Source organism: Sceloporus occidentalis, unplaced genomic scaffold, assembly GCF_023333645.1.
Source record: "Sceloporus occidentalis isolate IW3139 unplaced genomic scaffold, rSceOcc1.0.p SCAF_5, whole genome shotgun sequence".
Taxonomy (NCBI): domain Eukaryota; kingdom Metazoa; phylum Chordata; class Lepidosauria; order Squamata; family Phrynosomatidae; genus Sceloporus; species Sceloporus occidentalis.
Genome location: NW_028316985.1, coordinates 28,881,225 through 28,899,875, shown reverse-complemented (window position 1 = coordinate 28,899,875; position 18,651 = coordinate 28,881,225). Strand labels below are relative to the sequence as shown.

Genomic DNA, 18,651 nt, shown 5'->3' with positions numbered 1-18,651 from the left:
ATTCACTACCCCCTCCCAGCGCTGCCTTTGTGCTTGTGGTGTGACCTATGGGCTCATGATTAAAAAAAAATTGATAGAAGATTCAATTCATTGATTTTGCAACTACTTGCAATCAGTGAGGCAAGTAGTTGCAAAACCAATGATTCAAAACTTCTGTCAATTTTTAAAAAATGGTAGAAGATTTGATTCGCTGGATTTGCAACTATTTGCAATTACCCAGGCGATCCAACAGCAGCTCATAGTGAGGCAAGTAGTTGCAAAAACAATGATTTGAATCCTCTATCAATTTACTTTAATATATATTTACATACATATATATATATAGTTCCCAAGATGAGCTGCCCAGGCTGCCACTTACATCACTGACTAGTGGGAATGTAAGTGTGAATGCCAAAAAAGAAGCGATTACAAGGGGCTAATGAAAAGATCCACTTTCATAGTGGGAACGATGGACCTTTCGGAATCGATTTACCAACATGGAGAGAAGGCAAATCGCAACCCGGTTTAAATGTCAGTGGGAATGAGCCCTCAGAGGAGAAGGTTTGCCTCACTGGCCCATCTCCTCTATCATGTGAATATTCAGAAAGCCTCCTAGATCTAGAGGAGATCTTGGAAATTTTACTCTATTAGATTATGCTGGCTAGGAGGCTGTGGGAGCTGTCATCCAAAAAAGTGAATTCTCCAATCTCTCATCTGAAGGAAGAATTCAACGTATATCGAACTCACCCACCATCACACAGCCTAGCAGAGTTTTTTGAATCGGTGATAACATGAGAGGCCACTCTTAATGTGAAACATTCATCCTCTGTGTCAAGGAAACTAAGGCTGCATCTGCGCTGCAGAAATAATTCAGTCTGACACAGCTTTAACTGCCATGGCGCAGTACTGTCGAATTCAGGAAATTGTAGTTTGTTGTGGCACTAGAGGACTAAATATCTCACAATTCCCAGAATTCCATAGCACTAAGCCATTGCAGTTAAAGTGTTATCAAATTGGATTATTTCTGAAGTGCAGATGCAGTCTAAAACTGATTTACACAATTGTTTTATAGCATTCATATAACTGAGCTTTTACGTAGGCTTTTATGTTATGACTTTGTCGTCCTGGATTAGCAGGATTGTCCTGTTTATGAGATCTTCCCCAGGCAGCTGATTTTGGGTGCTATGAAAGGTCAGCAAACTGTTGGTGATAATTTGTTGTTGTTGTTGTTTCACTGTCAAGGAACAGAAGAGGCACTTGGAGGATTTTCTGCCTTGGATGTCAGTTATAACTTGGCTAGCTTTAGGTACTGTTTTTCTCAATTTTGGGGGATGCTGCTGCCATTTTCTGGTCCATTAGAACTGGAACATGGGCCACTTAGTATATGGTAGGTCTCCATTCAAACAGTCCTTTCAGCTCCTTTTCCTTCAAAAATGTCAGTACACACTGAACATGTAGCAAACATAGTTATGTAAACTGACTCATTATTTTAGTCCAATACATGCTGGATAGCTGTACTCAGGGGCATCACTAAAGGGGTGCAGGGGGTTCAGATTACACCAGGCGACACCATAAGGGAGGGTGACACCACTATTCACCAAACTTTTGTCTTTTGGCAGAAATGGGCTGTGACGTTTGCCTGTGTCCCTTTAAGGTGTGGCTCAGTGGGAGGAGAAAGAACATCAAAAATTTTAATTATTATTTTTAAATTTTCTTTAAAACATCACAGCTTACCAAATGTTCACTTAAACCACATGCAACTATATACATGTAAATACATTTAGGTTGTGCATGTGATATTGTAATTTAAAGATATAGTTTTAATTTTGCTGGTTGTTTATGTCACTGCTATTACCATTACGTTCAGTGATACATGGGAATTATGATTTATGAGTAACATTAGTACAAAAAATCATTACTAAGGATTCTAGATGGTGTGGTTTGGGAGGAGATCAATGGGTTGTCAATGAGACACTATGATTTAACACCATGAGACCAACCCTAGTGATGTCACTGGCTGTGCTGGTGTTTTGTGCCTGGCAGATAGACTGTTTTGGAATTCAACAGAATTACAGAGTTTCATAGTGTAGAGATAAGTGATGTTTGGTGATGAATCATTCAGATTACTGGGTCATTAGGGGGATAACATGAACCTAGTGAATGTTAGTATTTTAGCATGCTAAACTAATCATGGGAATGTGAATGATCCCGCTTCATCACTACTATGTGATGCAACTAAAATGTTTGTGTGACCTGGCTCTCCAGCAGGGCTTAATATAAACTAAGCCCCAGGCTTCTGATCTGTTTTGTTTTAACAACAAATTCATTGCCAAGAACAATTTCCCTATTGAGGGTCATTTCATATATGACCAACCAACAATGACAGAGAACATGGAACTTACTTACTTATGCTTTGGACAGAGATGCACATTTCCACAGTGTGCTGTATGCAATAAAGTATGAGGAATTAAATTCAAGCCCATTTTGCAAATGCTGTTGCTGCTTGTTGGTAGGGTGCAAAGTATCTCCCACCTCAGATCAGGAAAAAATGTCAGGAAAAAACCCTTCTAGAACATGGCCACATGGCCCAAAAAACCCCACAAAAAGCTATGGATGCTAGCCATGAAACCCTTTGACTTCATATCTTCCACCTGCTATAGAGGGCATTCTCTGAAGTTGATCCCAGCATCTGGGACTCCCAGCATCTGGGACTCCCTTTATCTCTGTTGTCCTTCCAGTAGCATTCAAAGACATTATTTTATTTGACACCTAGGTTGGTCTGGTGTATGGCAATACACAAACATTATCTAAGTCACTGGACACTGGCCGTCTCTTGTTATGTTTTTAATGGTATGTTAAACTTAACCAATTTTAGGTTATATTTTAATCAATTTTTGTTTTCAGTGTAATTTATTATTGGCAGCTTCCTTGAGTGCAGTATTATTTTTATTTGGTTGAAAGATGGAGTATACATTAAAAATAAACAAACAACACAGTAGCTTCCAAATCAAAGGCCACATGAATTCTGGTGTTGTTCTGTTACAGAATAATTTGTTAGAATTCTGAGTGGCGCCATTTCATGCTGCAAAGATATGTGTGTAGTGTCATATTTTTGAATGCTCTGGAACATTCAAAAGGTGCTTTGGATACTAAAACAATGAGAGGCATATGCTAAGATCTTTTCCACCAATGATTTAGTTTATTACATAAACAAAGCTAATATTTTTAATCTGATCTGAGAGAGCATTCAAAACACGGTCCTCAATGACACACATGTATGCATACCTACAAACACACATACCAGCAACAGTCTAAATAGTACAGCTCTTAATTCTGTCACCTTAACATGCCACCTTATTCTGCATAATTACTTTTTTTTTTAAAAAAAACCTTTTTTGCCTCAATTTGTTCTTTTTTGTTGTCTTGTTAAATCATTTTAAATTGTACATCAGAATAAGATCCATTTATGATGGGTAGAAAAACAATTTATAAAGATTTTAAACAAACAAATAACTTCAACCACTTCAAGCGGAGCTGTACAAAAGGGAGCAGATGCAATAGAATTAAATCTTCTGTTCAGTCTGTTTCCACCCTCACTGAGATGAACATAGCTGACCCAAGACATTTTGCTGCCTGAGGCAAGCAGTGAAGCAGCCTTCCCTTACCCAGGTCAAGGCATATAGTACTTAATATGCTGAATTATTTGGCACCAGAAGCCTATTAACACACACAGTCACAGAACACCAAACACCATCACAATGAATTAAAGCATTAGCTTGTTGCTGCCCTTATGACACGCAAAATAAACTGGCTGAGGTAGTCAACCTTGGTTCAACCTTGAAGACAAAATTCCCATTGGCTCCATTGCACACTATGAAAGTGACAGGGATTACTCATGATTGGAGAGCCAAAAATTTATCTCAGTTATATGGGTTTTGCTTTTAGTTCCCCTTCACTTTGGTACACCAGTAGCTAAATCTGTGTAATGTGCAAATCTTAATTGTTACAAATAAAATTGAAAGAAGTAGCCAGGCGGGTGGAAGAAGGCAAAGAATATCATGGTGCCTCAGCCCACACACTCCCCAGAACCTCATTTCCATAAACCTAAACTCATAAATGAATATTTCTATCCCACTGTGTTCCCGAACGCACATAGTAGCAGAGTCCTACTGGCGCCACTGTGGACAGCAGAATGAATGGCAAACACTGAAACCAATTTGAGACAGCGCATACAACAGGTGTTGACCCCATTCTCATCCAGACTGGTGAAAGCAAACAGTATCCTTCTTTCAAAAACAAATACACACAAATATTATCTTGTCATTTATCCATTCTTCACTAAAGAAGAACTAAAACTGTAATCACATGACAGATTGATAAAACAAAATAGAACCTGGGGCTATTGGTGATGTAGCAAAAGTCAGAGCTTGCAAAGGTTACTTTTGGGAGTCTACAAATGTCAGGATCTTCCAGTTAGCACTTTGTCCATATTGTAAAAGCCCCCCAAAGTAATATTTCCAAGCTCTGGAAGTAATGGCCAACACTCATGAAATTTTTCATCGATGCCTAGCTAAACCTTCCTGAATGAAAAGTTGCCCCTCACCATGGTTCTTAAATTATTACATTCTGCAACAGAAGAAATACATATGAAAATGCCCAGTACCCATTCCTCACAATTGAAAAATAGAAAGCAAAACTGTTTCAGCTCTCTAAATGGAACAGTTTATAGACATAAATTCAGAACTGCTAAATTTACTTTTCACTTTTCATCTAATAGCCCAAAGGATGCAGGGTGATGGAGATCTTGCTGACAACAGAGAAAGTATGAACTTTTCAAAACATTTTGTTTGGATGTGGATTATGTTTGGGTACCTTCATAAGGACTGAGCTGCAAAAGATGCACTCTCTCTTTAAAAGACAGAAAAAGCCATCCTGCTTAGGCAGCATTGAGATAAGGACATGGAATGGTGCTTTGGTTTTCTTGTTTCTGAGCTATTCAAACACAGATGCTCTTGTGACCACAATGCTGCATACCCAGATTTTGGAAAAGTTACTTTTGTGGAATTCCTAAATTCTCAGAACTTCACCCATCCTCACTAGCATGGGTCAAGGGATTATGGGACATGGAGTCCAAAAGTAAAATTTCCAGAGCACTTTGTATACATGAAGCATGGCACTGCAGCTGGTGAAGACACCAGGGATGAGCAAACAGCAGGCTTGCAAGATGTATTTTATTCTATAACATAACACTACTCAGGTACAAAATATACACAACTCTGAATTACTCATAAAGAATTCTGAGCTCAGGAATTTGTTTTCAAATGCCAGAACTAAATGTCGCTCACAGTTCTTCCACATCTGGGTCCCACAAACTTCCTTTACTTTAGCACTATAATTTAGGATGGGAGGGGTGTCTTTTCTTTTTATTTGTTTTGCTGCTATGATTAAGCAATTGTGAAACTAGAACTTCTTGATGATCTACTGGAAATCCCTTCCCAAGGGATCTATCAAGCACATCCAGATGTACCTTCTGCGCATCTCAGGACTACAGGGCATGTTCCTGTGTTGTAAAACAATTCAGAGACTCTTAAAATCACCAATGCCCACCTTTTTGGGACGTTTGACCTCCTGTCTGTAGGGCATCCACCGCCCCCTTTAACTGCAGACATTGTAAAACAATTTCTGCAGAGTGTGAGATGAGAGCCAGAGTGATGCAGTGGTTCGGATGTTGGACTAGGACTCTGGAGACCAGGGTTCAAATCCCTGCTTGGTCATAGAAACCCACTGGGGTAACCTTGGGCAAGCTGCACTCTTTCAGCCTCAGAGGAAGGCTCTAGCAAACCCCTCTGAACAAATCTTGCCAAAAAAAAAAATGGATAGGTTTTTTGTTTTTTTGAAGGGGGGTAGGGGGATTGCCATAGATCAGAAAGGACTTGAAAGCAACCATCAGCAATGGATGCTAGAGATGCATCTCTCTCTTCCTTGAGGGTTATCATGGCAATGAACTAAGAAACATATCCACATGTAAAGGTGATATGATATGATGCAACTTTGGAGCATGGAGTGTGATTCAACTTTGAGAGTTTCAAAATAGGTCTGGGGTAAAATTTGAGGGTCAGGAAATAAGTTTTGGATACATTTTGAAGGTTTGGGAATATGTTTGGGGTTAATTTTGAGGGCCTGGGAATATGTTTTGGATACATTTTGGGTTTTGGATGGAGATGGGTAAACTGTAGAGCACAAGAAATGATGACTGCTTCTCCACTCCTGCCTGGTTGACCAGTTCAGGCCTCCTTCTTTGAGAAGGGTGGGGAGAACAGTTTTCTCAGTAGGATTATAAACAATTCCTCCCTCCACACATAAAGTCTCTTTCCCCCATTAAAACAAAGAGAATCAGGAGGGTGCCTTTTTGAATGGCATGCAACGCTTTCCTTTTAGCCCCAGTTAGAAAGCCAATAAATGAATAATCACCAACTAACTGGCTGGTGCTCTGCAAACCTTCTGTCTTGCTTAGCAAGGAGGGGTGCTGGTGTCTGCTTAGACAAGGACAAGGGAAAGGAGCAGGAGGAGGGCAATTTTGTTCCACTTTATAAAGAACTAAATTGCCAACCACAACTTTATCCTAATCACAGCCAGTTCGTGTTACAAAGAAACCAAGGGTTAACACTTGAAAAAAGGCAGAAAATGCAGGCCTATGACTAACATCTTCAATTTTTTCCCCTCCTGTTTGCCTGATGAAGAAGCCAGTGTGACTTTGAAAGCTCGCAACGTGTAATTCTGCATTTTGTTTGGCCCAATAAAAGTATCATTGTTTGGATGTTATTGGGCTTGAAAAAGGATGCATGATGTTGTTCTGACCAGGAGTATAACTGCAGAAATAATCCACTTTAACTGCCATGGCTCAATGCTGTGCAATTCTGGGAATGGTAGTTTGTTGTGGCACTGAGCCATATCAGTTGAAATGGTATCAAATCAGATTATATCTGCAGTGCGGATGCTCTCTGGGAGGCTAGGATTTGAATCCTTGCTCAGCCATGGAAACCCACTGGCATCCAAAGCACACTGCAGAAATGATCCAGTTTGAGACCGCTTTAACTGCCCTGGTGCAATGCTAGGGAATTCTGGGAACTGTAATTTTGTGAGGCATTGAGCTTTCCCTGTCGGAGAGCTCTCAGGTGCCACAAAAACTACTAGCACCGAGCTAAGGCAGTTAAAGCGGTCTCAAACGGGGTTATTTCTGCAGTGTGTTTTGGCCCTTAGCCTTCTCTGTCAGAGAGCTCTGGTGCCACAATAAACAGCAGGTCCCAGGATTCCCTAGCACTGAGCCTGGGCAGTTAAAACAGCCTCAAACTGGATTATTTCTGCAGTGTCACACACTCTCAGCCTCAGAGGAAGGCAAAGGCAAACCCCTTCTGAACAAACCCTGTCAAGAAACCCTGTGACAGCATTGTCATAAGTCAGAAATGACTTGAAGGCACACTTTTCTGGATCCTGGAGGATGAGTTTCGGGAGCTTTGTAGGGTCAGGACCAGCTGGCTTCCCTGTCCCAGTCCCCCCATTTCCATCAGCCCTGGGCTCCCAGCTCCCTGCTGCTCCCCAGAAAACCAGCCTCCTCCTTCCCTTTCCCTCTCCATCCAGCTCTTTGGAAGAGAGTTGATTTAGGGACCTGCAGCCCAGGAAAGATGAGGATCGAGGCGCCTTCTTTCTCCCTTTGTGACAAAAACCCAACACTTTAGAGACATGCAACCCCAGGTGAGGCAAGCGCAAAGTCCACGTTAAAATCGAGATAGAAATCACACTTTTAAAAGGATCCCGGATCGGGAAGAGATGTTTTTCTCCTTAAAGACCCACCTGTTGCACCTCGGGAGGTTTCTACACAGATTCCCGCAAAAGTTTTATTTGGAATCCATTTGATCGCCTCTCCACTTCATGGTGGATATAGATAGATAGATAATAGATACACACACACACACACACACACACACACACACACACACACACACACCTAGATTTATATATACCTTTAAATATATAATATATAAAGAAGGAAATGGCTTGGAGAGTTTAAACATAGCTTCTTCTTTTTAATTATATATATATATATATATATATATATATAGAGAGAGAGAGAGAGAGAGAGAGAGAGCAAATTGAAGAATTATTGTTAAAAAGAAGAAGCTATGTTTAAACTCTCCAAGCACCTTCCTTATCTATCTATCTATCTATCTATCTAAATCTAAGTATCTGGTTTTTTTTAAATAAAAGCTATTTTTAAACTCTCCGAGTTCTTTCCCACACATTTAAAGAGAGGGGAAAAGTTTGGAGAATTTAAAAATAGCTTTTATTTAAAACACAACAAAACAAAACAAAACAGGTACCTAGAGATTAGTTTTAAATATATATTTTAATAACACATGCGACCGCATTTCATCTAAAATCATCGCTTCTGACAACTTTAGGCAAAAGTTGATATAAATGGGAGACAGTTTATTATTATTATTATTACTATTATTAATTTGTATCCCGCTTCCCCCCCCCCAAAAAAAACCTGGGACTTGAAGCGGCTTACAGTCTCAAAGCACAAATCAATTTTTTAAAAACTCACAAAAGTGACAATTAAAATAGGATCCAGCTGTTGCTCTATTAAAACAGATCATCTTTTTAGATTTCGTCTAGATCCTTCATTAAGTGATTTATTTATTTATTTTTCTTTTAAAGGAGGGATTTTGGTAAATATCTGAAGGGCAAAGAAAGCTGAAAACTAAATTGCGTACACAATCCACCGCCGGGTTCCCTTCCAATGAAGCTATATTTCTCCCCAAGTGTGTGTTGTGTGTTGTGTGTATGTGTGTTTTAAAAAAGAGGGGGGGATTCTTTACATAACAACTGAAGCCCCCAAGAAGGACTAATTGGATTAAGCTTCTTGAAAAGGAGGTGAAAGTCCCTGAATGAGGGGATGCCAAAAGCTTCACTTTCCTTGCCATCTGTTGAGCCAGGCGAAAGTGCCTCCCAATTAATATTGTCTTAATCAATCCCTCTGCCATCGATCAGAGAAGAAGGACAGGCCTTTTGGAGATTTTGGGACTCTGCTCTTGGAAGGGGACAGGAATGAAGGGAGCTGCCCCCCCCAATGAAATTATTCTTTATTCCCTATACAGTATCTCTAGCTTTGCAATAATATCCCTAGCCTTGCCATAATATCTCTAGGCTTGCCATAAAATTAAATTAAAGACGGCTTCAGTTGAGTATTTAGAGTCCAGGCACTCAAAGGCAAGGAACAGCCAAGGGAAAACAAGCAAATTTAAGAACTGTTGGTCCCAAACACACTGCAGAAATAATCCAGTTGGAGACTGCTTGAACTGCCCTGGCTCAGTGCTAGAGAATCCTGGGAATTGTAGTTGATTGTGGCATCAGAGCTCTCTGACGGTGAAGGCTAAATGTCTCACAAAACTACAATCCCCAGGATCTCCTAGCACTGAGCCAGTTGCAGTAAAAAGTGGTGTCAAACTAGATTATCTCTGCAATGTCTTTTGGACCTGAGAAGGCCAAATGTCTCACCAAACTACAGTTCCCAGAATTACCTAGCATTGAACCAGGGCAGTTAACGTGTTCTCAAACCTTTGGATTATTTCTGCAGTGTGTTTTGGACCACTGTTTATTGTGTGCGTTCAAGTCCTTTCCAACTAAGGCGACCCTATTATGACCCTATTATTTTCTTGGCAAGTTTCTTCAGAGGGTGGTTGCCATTGCCATCCCCTGAGGCTGAGACAGTGTGACTTGGTGGGTTTTTAAATGGCCAAGCAGGGACTCGAACTCTGGTCTCCAGAGACTAAGTCCAATACTCAAACCATGCTGATGCTCTATTTAAGAATACTAGGCATTAATGATTTTCAGTATTTGCAATGCTTGGAAAAGTTGGACATTGAAGGAAGATTTAATGGGGAAGGGAATAACTTTTATTTTGGGTGCATTGCCTTCATTTTGTCCCTTCCTCTGCTGGGACTTTGGGATGGAGAGGCAGATTTGGGGGTCACCCTTGAGCTTGCCACTCTTCCCTCATCCTTGGCTGGGGAAAAAGGCCTCAGGCGGCTGCCAAAGAGAAAGATGGTGCCATGCATGTTCCCTGACTGACAAAGCACAGGGTGACCAGATGTCCTCACTGCAAAGGAGGACAAGGCACTGCAAAATGGAGGACATTCGATCAAAAAATGGGGGACATGGCCAAATAAAAGCTAAAAAAACCCCTCATATAAATTCATGTTTTGTTGGCTGCATCCGCACTGCAGAAATAAACTAGTTTGAGTCTGCTTTAACTGCCCTGGCTCAAGGCTAAGGTATTTTGGGAACTGTAGTTTTGCGAGACATTTATCCTTCTCTGTCAGAGAGCTCTGGTGCCACAATAAACTACAATTCCCAGGATTCCCTAGCACTCAGCCAGGGCAGTCTCAAACTGGATTGTTTCTGCAGTGTGTTTTGATCCCTTGCCTTTCTTATGTGACTTGTTTCTTAAACATTATCTACTTCTGGCAAAGCCTCTCTGAAGTAACCTGCCAAGAAAACCCCATGATAAATTCACCTTTAGGGTCACTATAAGTCAAAAATGACTTGAAGGTACACAACAACAATAACAAGAAAGTGCCAACATCGTGTGCAGTGGTCTCTGTGTTGTTAGATTAGGGGTTCAAACTAGTTCATCTAGTTTGACACCACTTTAACTGCCGCCATCCCATCCTACAGAATCCTGGGATTTGTAGTGTGATGAGGCACTAGTGCTCTTTGGCACAGAAGGCTAAATACTTTGTGAAACTACAAATCCTAGGATTCCATGGAGCCACAGCACTTAAAACTGGTGTCAAATGGTCTCATTACTACAGTGGAGATGCATTTGGCTCTGGGAGAGAGATGGGTTCCAGTTCTCTGTGTTACTTTAGGTAAGTCTCACTCTCTCAGCCACAGAAGGCGGCAAACCACCTCTGAATATTTTGTTGAGGAAAAACAACCACATAGTAGCTTAGTTTCCAGGAGGTCCAGCATGGTGCAGGGGCTCCGGCGTTGGATTATGACTCTGGAGACTGGGGTTTGAATCCTGGCTTGAGCAGTGGATGACCTTGGGCCAGCCACACTCTCTCAGCTCCAGAGGATGACACTCTCTCAGCCTCAGAGGATGGCAGTGGCAAACAAACCAACAAACCCTCTCTGAAGAAACTTGCCAACATTATTGACTGATTGATTTGATTTGACTTCTATGCCGCCTTTCTCCCAAAAAGGGACCCAAGGTGGCTCACAAATAAAAATTGTGAGGGAGTATTATTTGTGAGCTGCTATTCTGGGAGAATCAAATAAATAAAAATAATAATAAAACAAAGTATGATAGGTTTGCCTTTGTGGCTGTTGTTGCTTGCCTTCAAGTCATTTCTGACCTATGCCGACCTTTAAAGCCAAACTTATCATGGAGTTTTCTTGGCAAGTTTCATCAGAGGGGGCTTGCCATTGCCATCCAATGAGGCTGAGAGAGTGCGACTTGCTTGGGGTCACCCAGTGGGTTTACATGGTGGAGCAAGGGATTCGAACCCTGGTCCAGTGTCCAAACCATTACATTAGGCACTGTGGTTTTATTATGTTTGGTAATTTTTATATTGTTTTTAGCTGATGTTTTATTGTCATATGTTTGCTAGAGACACACACAGACGAAAAAAGTTGGTTTTTCCTCAGGTTCGGCCTAATAGCTCAGAAAGTAAGAACAAACTGGCTTTTTCCAGGGAAAGCCACCCATGTCCTGCTGTTGGGCCGCTAAGGTTTATCAAAGATCCGGTCAAAGATTTGGAGAATGAAACACCAGCTGTTCTTTGGTGGAAATGCATTGGGAGCTGAGGCCTGTGAAAAAGTTGATAGTTGAAGAAAACAGGAAAATTCTCCTCAATTCTTCCTTCAGGGTGGCTTATCCAAACGGGGCCTTCAAGACCCTTCCAGCGACCCCAAGGTTTTCTTCAGTTTTTCCCTTAGGAAAGCCATGTTTCTTAGCCATGCACAAAATGGAGGCAGTAACAAAACAAAAGCTAAAAGCACTCCTGTACATGTAAAAACCATGCTTCCTAGCCATGCTCAGAATGGAAGACATTTGGAAATTCCTCCTGGACTGAAATGGAAAGCCATGCTTCTTGGCCATGCCCAAAATGGAGGAAGTTATAAAATAAAAGCTAAAAACATCCCAATAAAATGAAAAACCGTGCTTCTTGGCCATGCTTAAAATGGAGGACATTACAAAAAAAGGATAAAAACACTGGTATAAATGTGAATCCATGCATCATAACCATGTTCAAAACGGAGGACATGTGGAAATTCCTCCTGGATTGAAGGGTTGAATGGAGGACATGTCCTGGAAAAGGAAGACTCCTGGTCACCCTGAATGCGCAGTAGGGCTGCCTTTTCTTTCTTTCTTTCTTTCTTTCTTTCTTTCTTTCTTTCTTTCCTGGCTGGCTTTCTCCCATAGGGAGAGGGAAGGCACCCATTTCTCCCCTTTTCAGCTCCTCCACTGGTTTGCCTTTCCTACACTTTTTCTTGACTTTATTTGTTTCATTCTCTTTTCGGGCAGATAGGAGTCGAAATCCTGGGTCCCTCATAAACCCAGACGGCGTTTTTATGGGCCTTTTGAAACTTTCGCTCTTCAGGAAAAGCTTGTCTCCTCGCAGTCTCCACAATTTCCCCCCTTAAAGCTCCTATTTTTGCCCCAAGTTGGCTGGGAAAGAGGGAGACAGAGACCCCATTTAGGGCCAAAACTCTTTCCTAGAGAGAGCGGGGTCCCATTTAGGGCTAAAACTTCCCTAAAGAGAGAGAGAGACCATATGGGACTAAACCTAAACTCTTTCCTAAAGAGACAGGGAGAGACTCCATTTAGGGCTAAAGCTCTTCCCTAAAAAGAGAGAGACCCCATTTGGGGCTAAAACTTCACTAAAGAGAGCGAGAGAGAGAGAGAGAGAGAGAGAGAGAGAGAGAGAGAGGGAGGGAGAGGGAGAGAGACCCCATTTAGAGCTAAAACTCTTTCCTAAAGAGACTCTATTTAGGACTAAAACTCTCTCCCAAAGAGTGAGAGAGACCACTTTTTCCTAAAAAGAGAGCTACAGAAAGACTTTTTGGGAATAAAACTCTTTCCTAAAGAGAGAGAGAGAGTGAGAGAGAGTCCCTATTTAGGGCTAAGATTCTTTCCGAAAGAGATAAAGAGACCACATTTAGGGCTAAAATTCTTTCCTAAAAAGAGAGAGGGACCCCATTTAGGGCTAAAACTTCCCTAAAGAGAGAGAGACCCCATATAGGATAAAACCTCTTTCCGAGAGAGAGAGAGAGAGAGAGAGAGCACATTTAGGGCTAAAACTCTTTCCTAAACTGATAAAGAGACCCTTTAAAGCTCCTTCCTAAAAAGAGAGAGAGAGACCCCATTTAGGGCTGAAAGTCTTTCCTAAAATGAGAGAGAGACCATTTAAGGCTAAAACTCTTTCCTAAAGGCTTGGGGTTGGGAGAGGCCCCTTTGGGCTTCCCTTCTGAAAAATGGCTGAGGGCCCGATCCCTTCACCTCAAGCCCCACAACTCCAATCTTCTTCTTGGGCTCAACTTTGCAATGCCAGAGCCACAGAGAAAGTACCATCCCTCGGCTACACTTCAGAGAATTCAGTGTTTGGTCTCTGGGACTGTTGTTGTTGTTGTTGTTGTTGTTGTTGTGTGCCTTCAAGTCGTTTCTTACTTATTGGCGACCCCCCCCCCCCCAATGCGAACCCATCTCTGGATTTTCTTGGCAAGTTTCTTCAGAGGGGGGGTTAATTGCCACTGCCTTCCTCTGAAGCTGAGAGAGTGTGACCTGCCATCCGTATGCAAAGGGGAAGAAATCAAAGACCTAGTCTGGAAAATCAGTGTGCAAAGGGATCTTGGAGCACCTATGAGAGAAGTTGGTAAGCAGGAGCTTTCCTAGGCTTGAGCCTAATTTCTCCAAATGCAAAGAATAACTCGAAAGAGAAGAAATTGGTAGTATGAGCTTTGGTAGACTTGTGCCTGCTTCCTCAGATGCGTTTGTATGCAAAGGGATCTTGCAGCACCTTGAAGAATTACTTGGAGCTTTGGTAATCTAGAGCCTGCTTCCTCAGACGCATTTCAATGGAAAGGGATCTTGCAGCACCTCTGAGAATAACTTGAAAAATAAGAAGTTCGTAGCTTTGGTAAACTTGGACTTCCTCAGATGCATGGATCTGAATCTGAATCCTTCAGTTGTTGTCGAAAACTCCGCTGCGCTTCTGTGAGACTCCTCCAGAGTTGTTTGCTCGCTCTTTTTTCCCCTGGGGAGACTGAGAAAATCCAAGCAGGCATATTGTCTTATTAGGATCCTGTTATGTTCATTCCTCCATATAGTAAGCGACAGCCTGGGATGGCGCTGAGCAAAAAGTGTCATTGCATTGATTACGGCAAATAGCGTAATATTTGGAGCAAAAGGTGCATTCCCCCTCTGCCTCTTTTCCAAGCTGAGGCCGAAGGAAGGTCGGGAAAAGGAGAAAGCCAAGTGGCCAAAGCTCCTTCTGCAAAGGAGCACCTGTTGCGCTGCTGGAAGTTTTCACTTTCTAATCTTCTTCTTGTTTGTTGCTCTGTGCCTCCGAGTCATTTTCTACTTGTGGCGACACTAATCATGGGGTTTTCTCTCAGTCTGAAGCCTCCTTATCAATACGTGAAAGTCTCACAACACTTCTACACACAAACACACACACACTCAGTGTATCCTCGAGGGAACAAAACCCATCATTTCTCAGGAGGCTGCAAAGAGATGCTCCAAACCCGAGGGTCAGATTCTTGTATTAATTGCCAGCGTAATCCTTATGGTGTTGTGTGTGTGCCTAAGGACACAAACGTGTCTTTGCACGTGGAGAGATAGGCACACGTGTGTGCGCGAGTGTGTAAAGAACAGCCAGAGTGTATACATATATGTCTATATATATATGTGCACACACAGATATATCTATATCTGCACACACAGGCACATGTCTCCTCTGTGTTGTTGTTGTTGTTGTGTGCCTTCAAGTCGTTTCCAACTTATGGCACCCCTAAAGCGAACCTGTCCATAGGCCTAAATCCTATTGCCAGCCCTGACTCGAGTAGACCCACTGAATCAATGGGCTTTCCTATGTGTTGGCTCACCATTCAACCACGGATCCAATGGGATCACTATATAGTTAGGATTAACTAGCAAGATACCAGCCACTCCATTCGGGTAAATAGGATCCCAGAGGAATAGGGGACCGACGAATCATCTCAAAAGGCGAAGGATTCAGGAAGGAAATTAGGATCTCTCCCTGGAAGCAGGACGGGCAGCAAAGGAGAAGGATCAATCCCGGGACATCCTAACCGTGGCAGTGGATGACAAGGGTCTGGAAAAGGGTCAGGGAGGCCTCTAGGCAGAAAGACCTAACAACCGACATATGGCTTTTTCAATAAATAAATACATACATAAAAACAAATGGCTCAAGTCAGCAGTTTAGGAAGCCCTCCCAGGCCACCAACAGCCCCAAAAGGCGAGCAGCCAAAGACCTCGCAGTCCCAGCCAAGTCCTGTGGCTCCTGGCCCCTTTTGGTGGTCGCAAAGGGGGCTTCACTCTGCCCTGGGGGGGGGGGGGTCCCTTCAAGGCAAGGATGACCAAAACCCAAAACTAGGCTCCTAGGGAAGCCACCCCGGTCCAGCCAACAAAAGCCTGGAAGCACTCAGCAAATATAAAGTCTCCCCCCAATTCATTCCTTTCAGTTCCCCAAACCCCAAACAAAATCCCAAAGATCAAAGTTCAGCCCTTCAGAAGGCCCTTTCAGAAGAAAGAAGAAGAACGTTTCTGAACCTCTGAGAAGTTTTTCCTTCAAAGAAAAAGTTAGGGGTGATCTTCCTCATTTTAGATTCTGGAAAGAGAGGAAGAGAGAGAACCCCCCAAAACAAATAACCCCAGGCCCCTTTCTTTGGGAGCAAACTCCATCTCTGCAGAGGTCTCCGAGCATGGTCCTCTCCATGGCAATGTCAGGGGAGGTTGAACCCCTCCCAGCCCCTCACTTTTTGGGGTCCCCTTCTCTCTCTGGCCCCATCCCTCTCCCTCCCAGCCTCGCCTTGCACTGACCTGTGGAATCCATGTCAGGCTCCTCCAGCAACCCACAATGCATAATGCTGCTCCCATGGACAGTGCAGGCGCCCCCCAAAAGTCCTGAAGTTTGGGGTGTTTGTTTTTGGGAGGGGGGATTTTGGAGTCTCCCCTTTTTTGTGTGTGTCCAGAGGTTCAGGAAGAAGGAGGAGGAGGAGGAGGAAAGAAGTGTGTGTGTCTGTGTGAAAGGTTGCAGTGGAGGGAAAGGGAAAGGTTAGAGAGGTTAGAAAAGAAGGAGAGAGGGAATGAATGAGAGAAAGGAAAAGAGAGAGAGAAGAAGGGGGAAAGAAAGGGGGGAGGAAAAGAAAGGGAAAAGAAGAGAGAGATCCTCAGTAAATCCAGCCGGGCAACGCCAGAGCCGTCAAAATGTTTGCGGATGTTTCATGGGAAAAAGCGTCATTTTATAGGAGCCCTGATGGGAGAAATGTCATTGATAGGCCGGCCAGCCTGATGAATGGCTGCTAGTCAGATGGGGATGTGGCAAGGCTCCATGTGAACCCCATTGTGCCACTGCTTTGAATAAGAAAGGCTCTCCTCCAGCAAAGCCGGGCGGGGGGCCTGGGGGGACTTAGATCTAGGCAAAGCCAACACTTCTCCCCCCTCCTCCTCCTCCTCCTCCTCCTGCATCTCCCAGCCCCACTCCTGGCCATCAGGGGGAGGCCTGCCTTGGACAAAGTTCCTACCTCCCCCTGCCCCCCAAACAAGACCCCCAGCCCCACTTCCAGCTTTGGACTCATTGCAGCCCAGGAGCAGAATGGGATTAACTCTCCTGCTCTAGGAAGGGGTTTGGTGCCTGGCAGGAAGACCATGGGCTGCATCCACACTGGAGAAATAACCCGGTTTGGCCCCGCTTTAACTCTTTTCTGGCTCAAGGCTATGGCATTCTGGGAGCTGGAGTTAGTTGTGGGCCCAGAGTGGAGCGGAGCTTTGGAAAGCTTGCTATAAGTACAATATACATGTTGCAAGCTATATGTACAATATCCGAAAGCTTGCCATATGTACAATATACATGTCACAAGCTCTGTATACAATATACAGATTGCAAGCTTTTGAAAGCTTGCTATTGGAAACCTGCTATACGTACGATATGTATGTTGCACGCTCTATGTACAATATACATCTTGCAAGCTATGCATACAATATACATGTTGCAAGCTTTCAAAAGCTGGTTGTATGTACCATATGCTTGAAGCTTTTGAAAGCTTGCAACATGTATATTGTGCGTTCTGGTTGGCTCCAATAAAGGCATCCCTGTTTGGCGCATTTTTTGACGTTATTGGATTTGCTGTATGGCCAACATGAGTGTTTTCAAATATATATGTATCCCTGGATCTGTAATGATTTGAGCCGAGGAAATGAGCTGTGGATTTCCAAGAGAAATTCTGGAAATCCATAGCAGAAGCAGAAAGATGCGCATAGGGGAAAAAGAGAGAGAGAGAGGACTGGTGGAAAGTTATGGGTTTCTTGTGAAGGCGGCAGTGTGTTGTGAGCTTGCGAGGAAGGGAAGCAAGGAGCCGAGCAAAGCCAGGCTCTGATAAAGTGGCTGGTTTAGAGAAGGAAAAGCTGTGATTAGAATATGAATAGAGCTCCAGGAGAGGAAGAGAAAGGGGGATTACGGCTGAATTACTTTGACCATGGACAGAGCCAATGTGCTTTTTTGTGTGTGTGTAAAAAAAAGTCCTCTGCTCTCCTTCCCTCCCCAGCCTCTCTGTTCCCTTCCCTTTCCCTGCATCCCTCCACAAGACAGACAAAATGCAAGCTAAAAAGCCATCCCTTTTACCCCCCCCCCCCTCTTTGCAACTCTTTTAACACAACATATGAAAATACCCCGAGGGGGTCCAGGAAAGTTCCCTTGCAAATCTGCAACACATTTTGGGGAGGGTTTTGCGTAAAACTTTGCTCGGTTTTTGAGTGACTGTTGACTTTAAAAGAAAAACGTGAAAGGATCTGTGTGTGTGTGTGTGTGTGATGGTGGTGGGGAGAGGAATAAGAGCTCAAGGAAAATTTTCAGATCAAAGACCCCCAGGCAAAGATAAGTAGGAAAACTGAAGTTGGAAGAAAGACTCAGAGAGGATGTCTGGATAATAAATTCCGATGAAGTAGTTTAAAACACACAGACACACACACACACACACCAGCACCAGAGCCTAATATCACAGGGAGGAGGCAGAAAACAGTTGAGATCAAGGTGAAAATAAATGTGTCATGTTCCAAGTGGCTTCCTGACGGATAAACCTTCCCAAAGAACTAGGAAGAGCCCACTCCTTTGGTACAATGTGGCAAAGGTTCTTTCAATGCAGGGTGAGCAGATGCCCTCCTTTCCCCGGACATTCCCTACATTTCTGCCTTCTGTCCAGGGAGGAATTTCCGAACATCCTCCATTTTGTGCATGATTAAGAAGCATGGTTATATTTATATTACTGTGGTGTTTTTTTTGTTGTTTTTTTTTTTATTTGGTAATGTCTGACTTTTTTCTTCTTGAAGGTCTTACATTTTGTGGTGCCTCCTCCTCCTTTAGGGTT

General features: G+C 43.0%; 1 protein-coding gene across 1 annotated transcript in view; it reads right to left on the bottom strand.

Moving 5' to 3' along the window:
* Positions 1-16,324, bottom strand: part of RFX4 (regulatory factor X4) — a 100,506-nt gene extending 84,182 nt beyond the window's left edge. The window contains exon 1 of the mRNA XM_089528037.1: positions 16,109-16,324. Within this exon, the coding sequence (XP_089384163.1) occupies positions 16,109-16,151 (43 nt within the window). The 5' untranslated portion in view covers positions 16,152-16,324. The remainder of the gene's footprint in view (positions 1-16,108) is intronic.
* Positions 16,325-18,651: the final 2,327 nt, after the last annotated feature.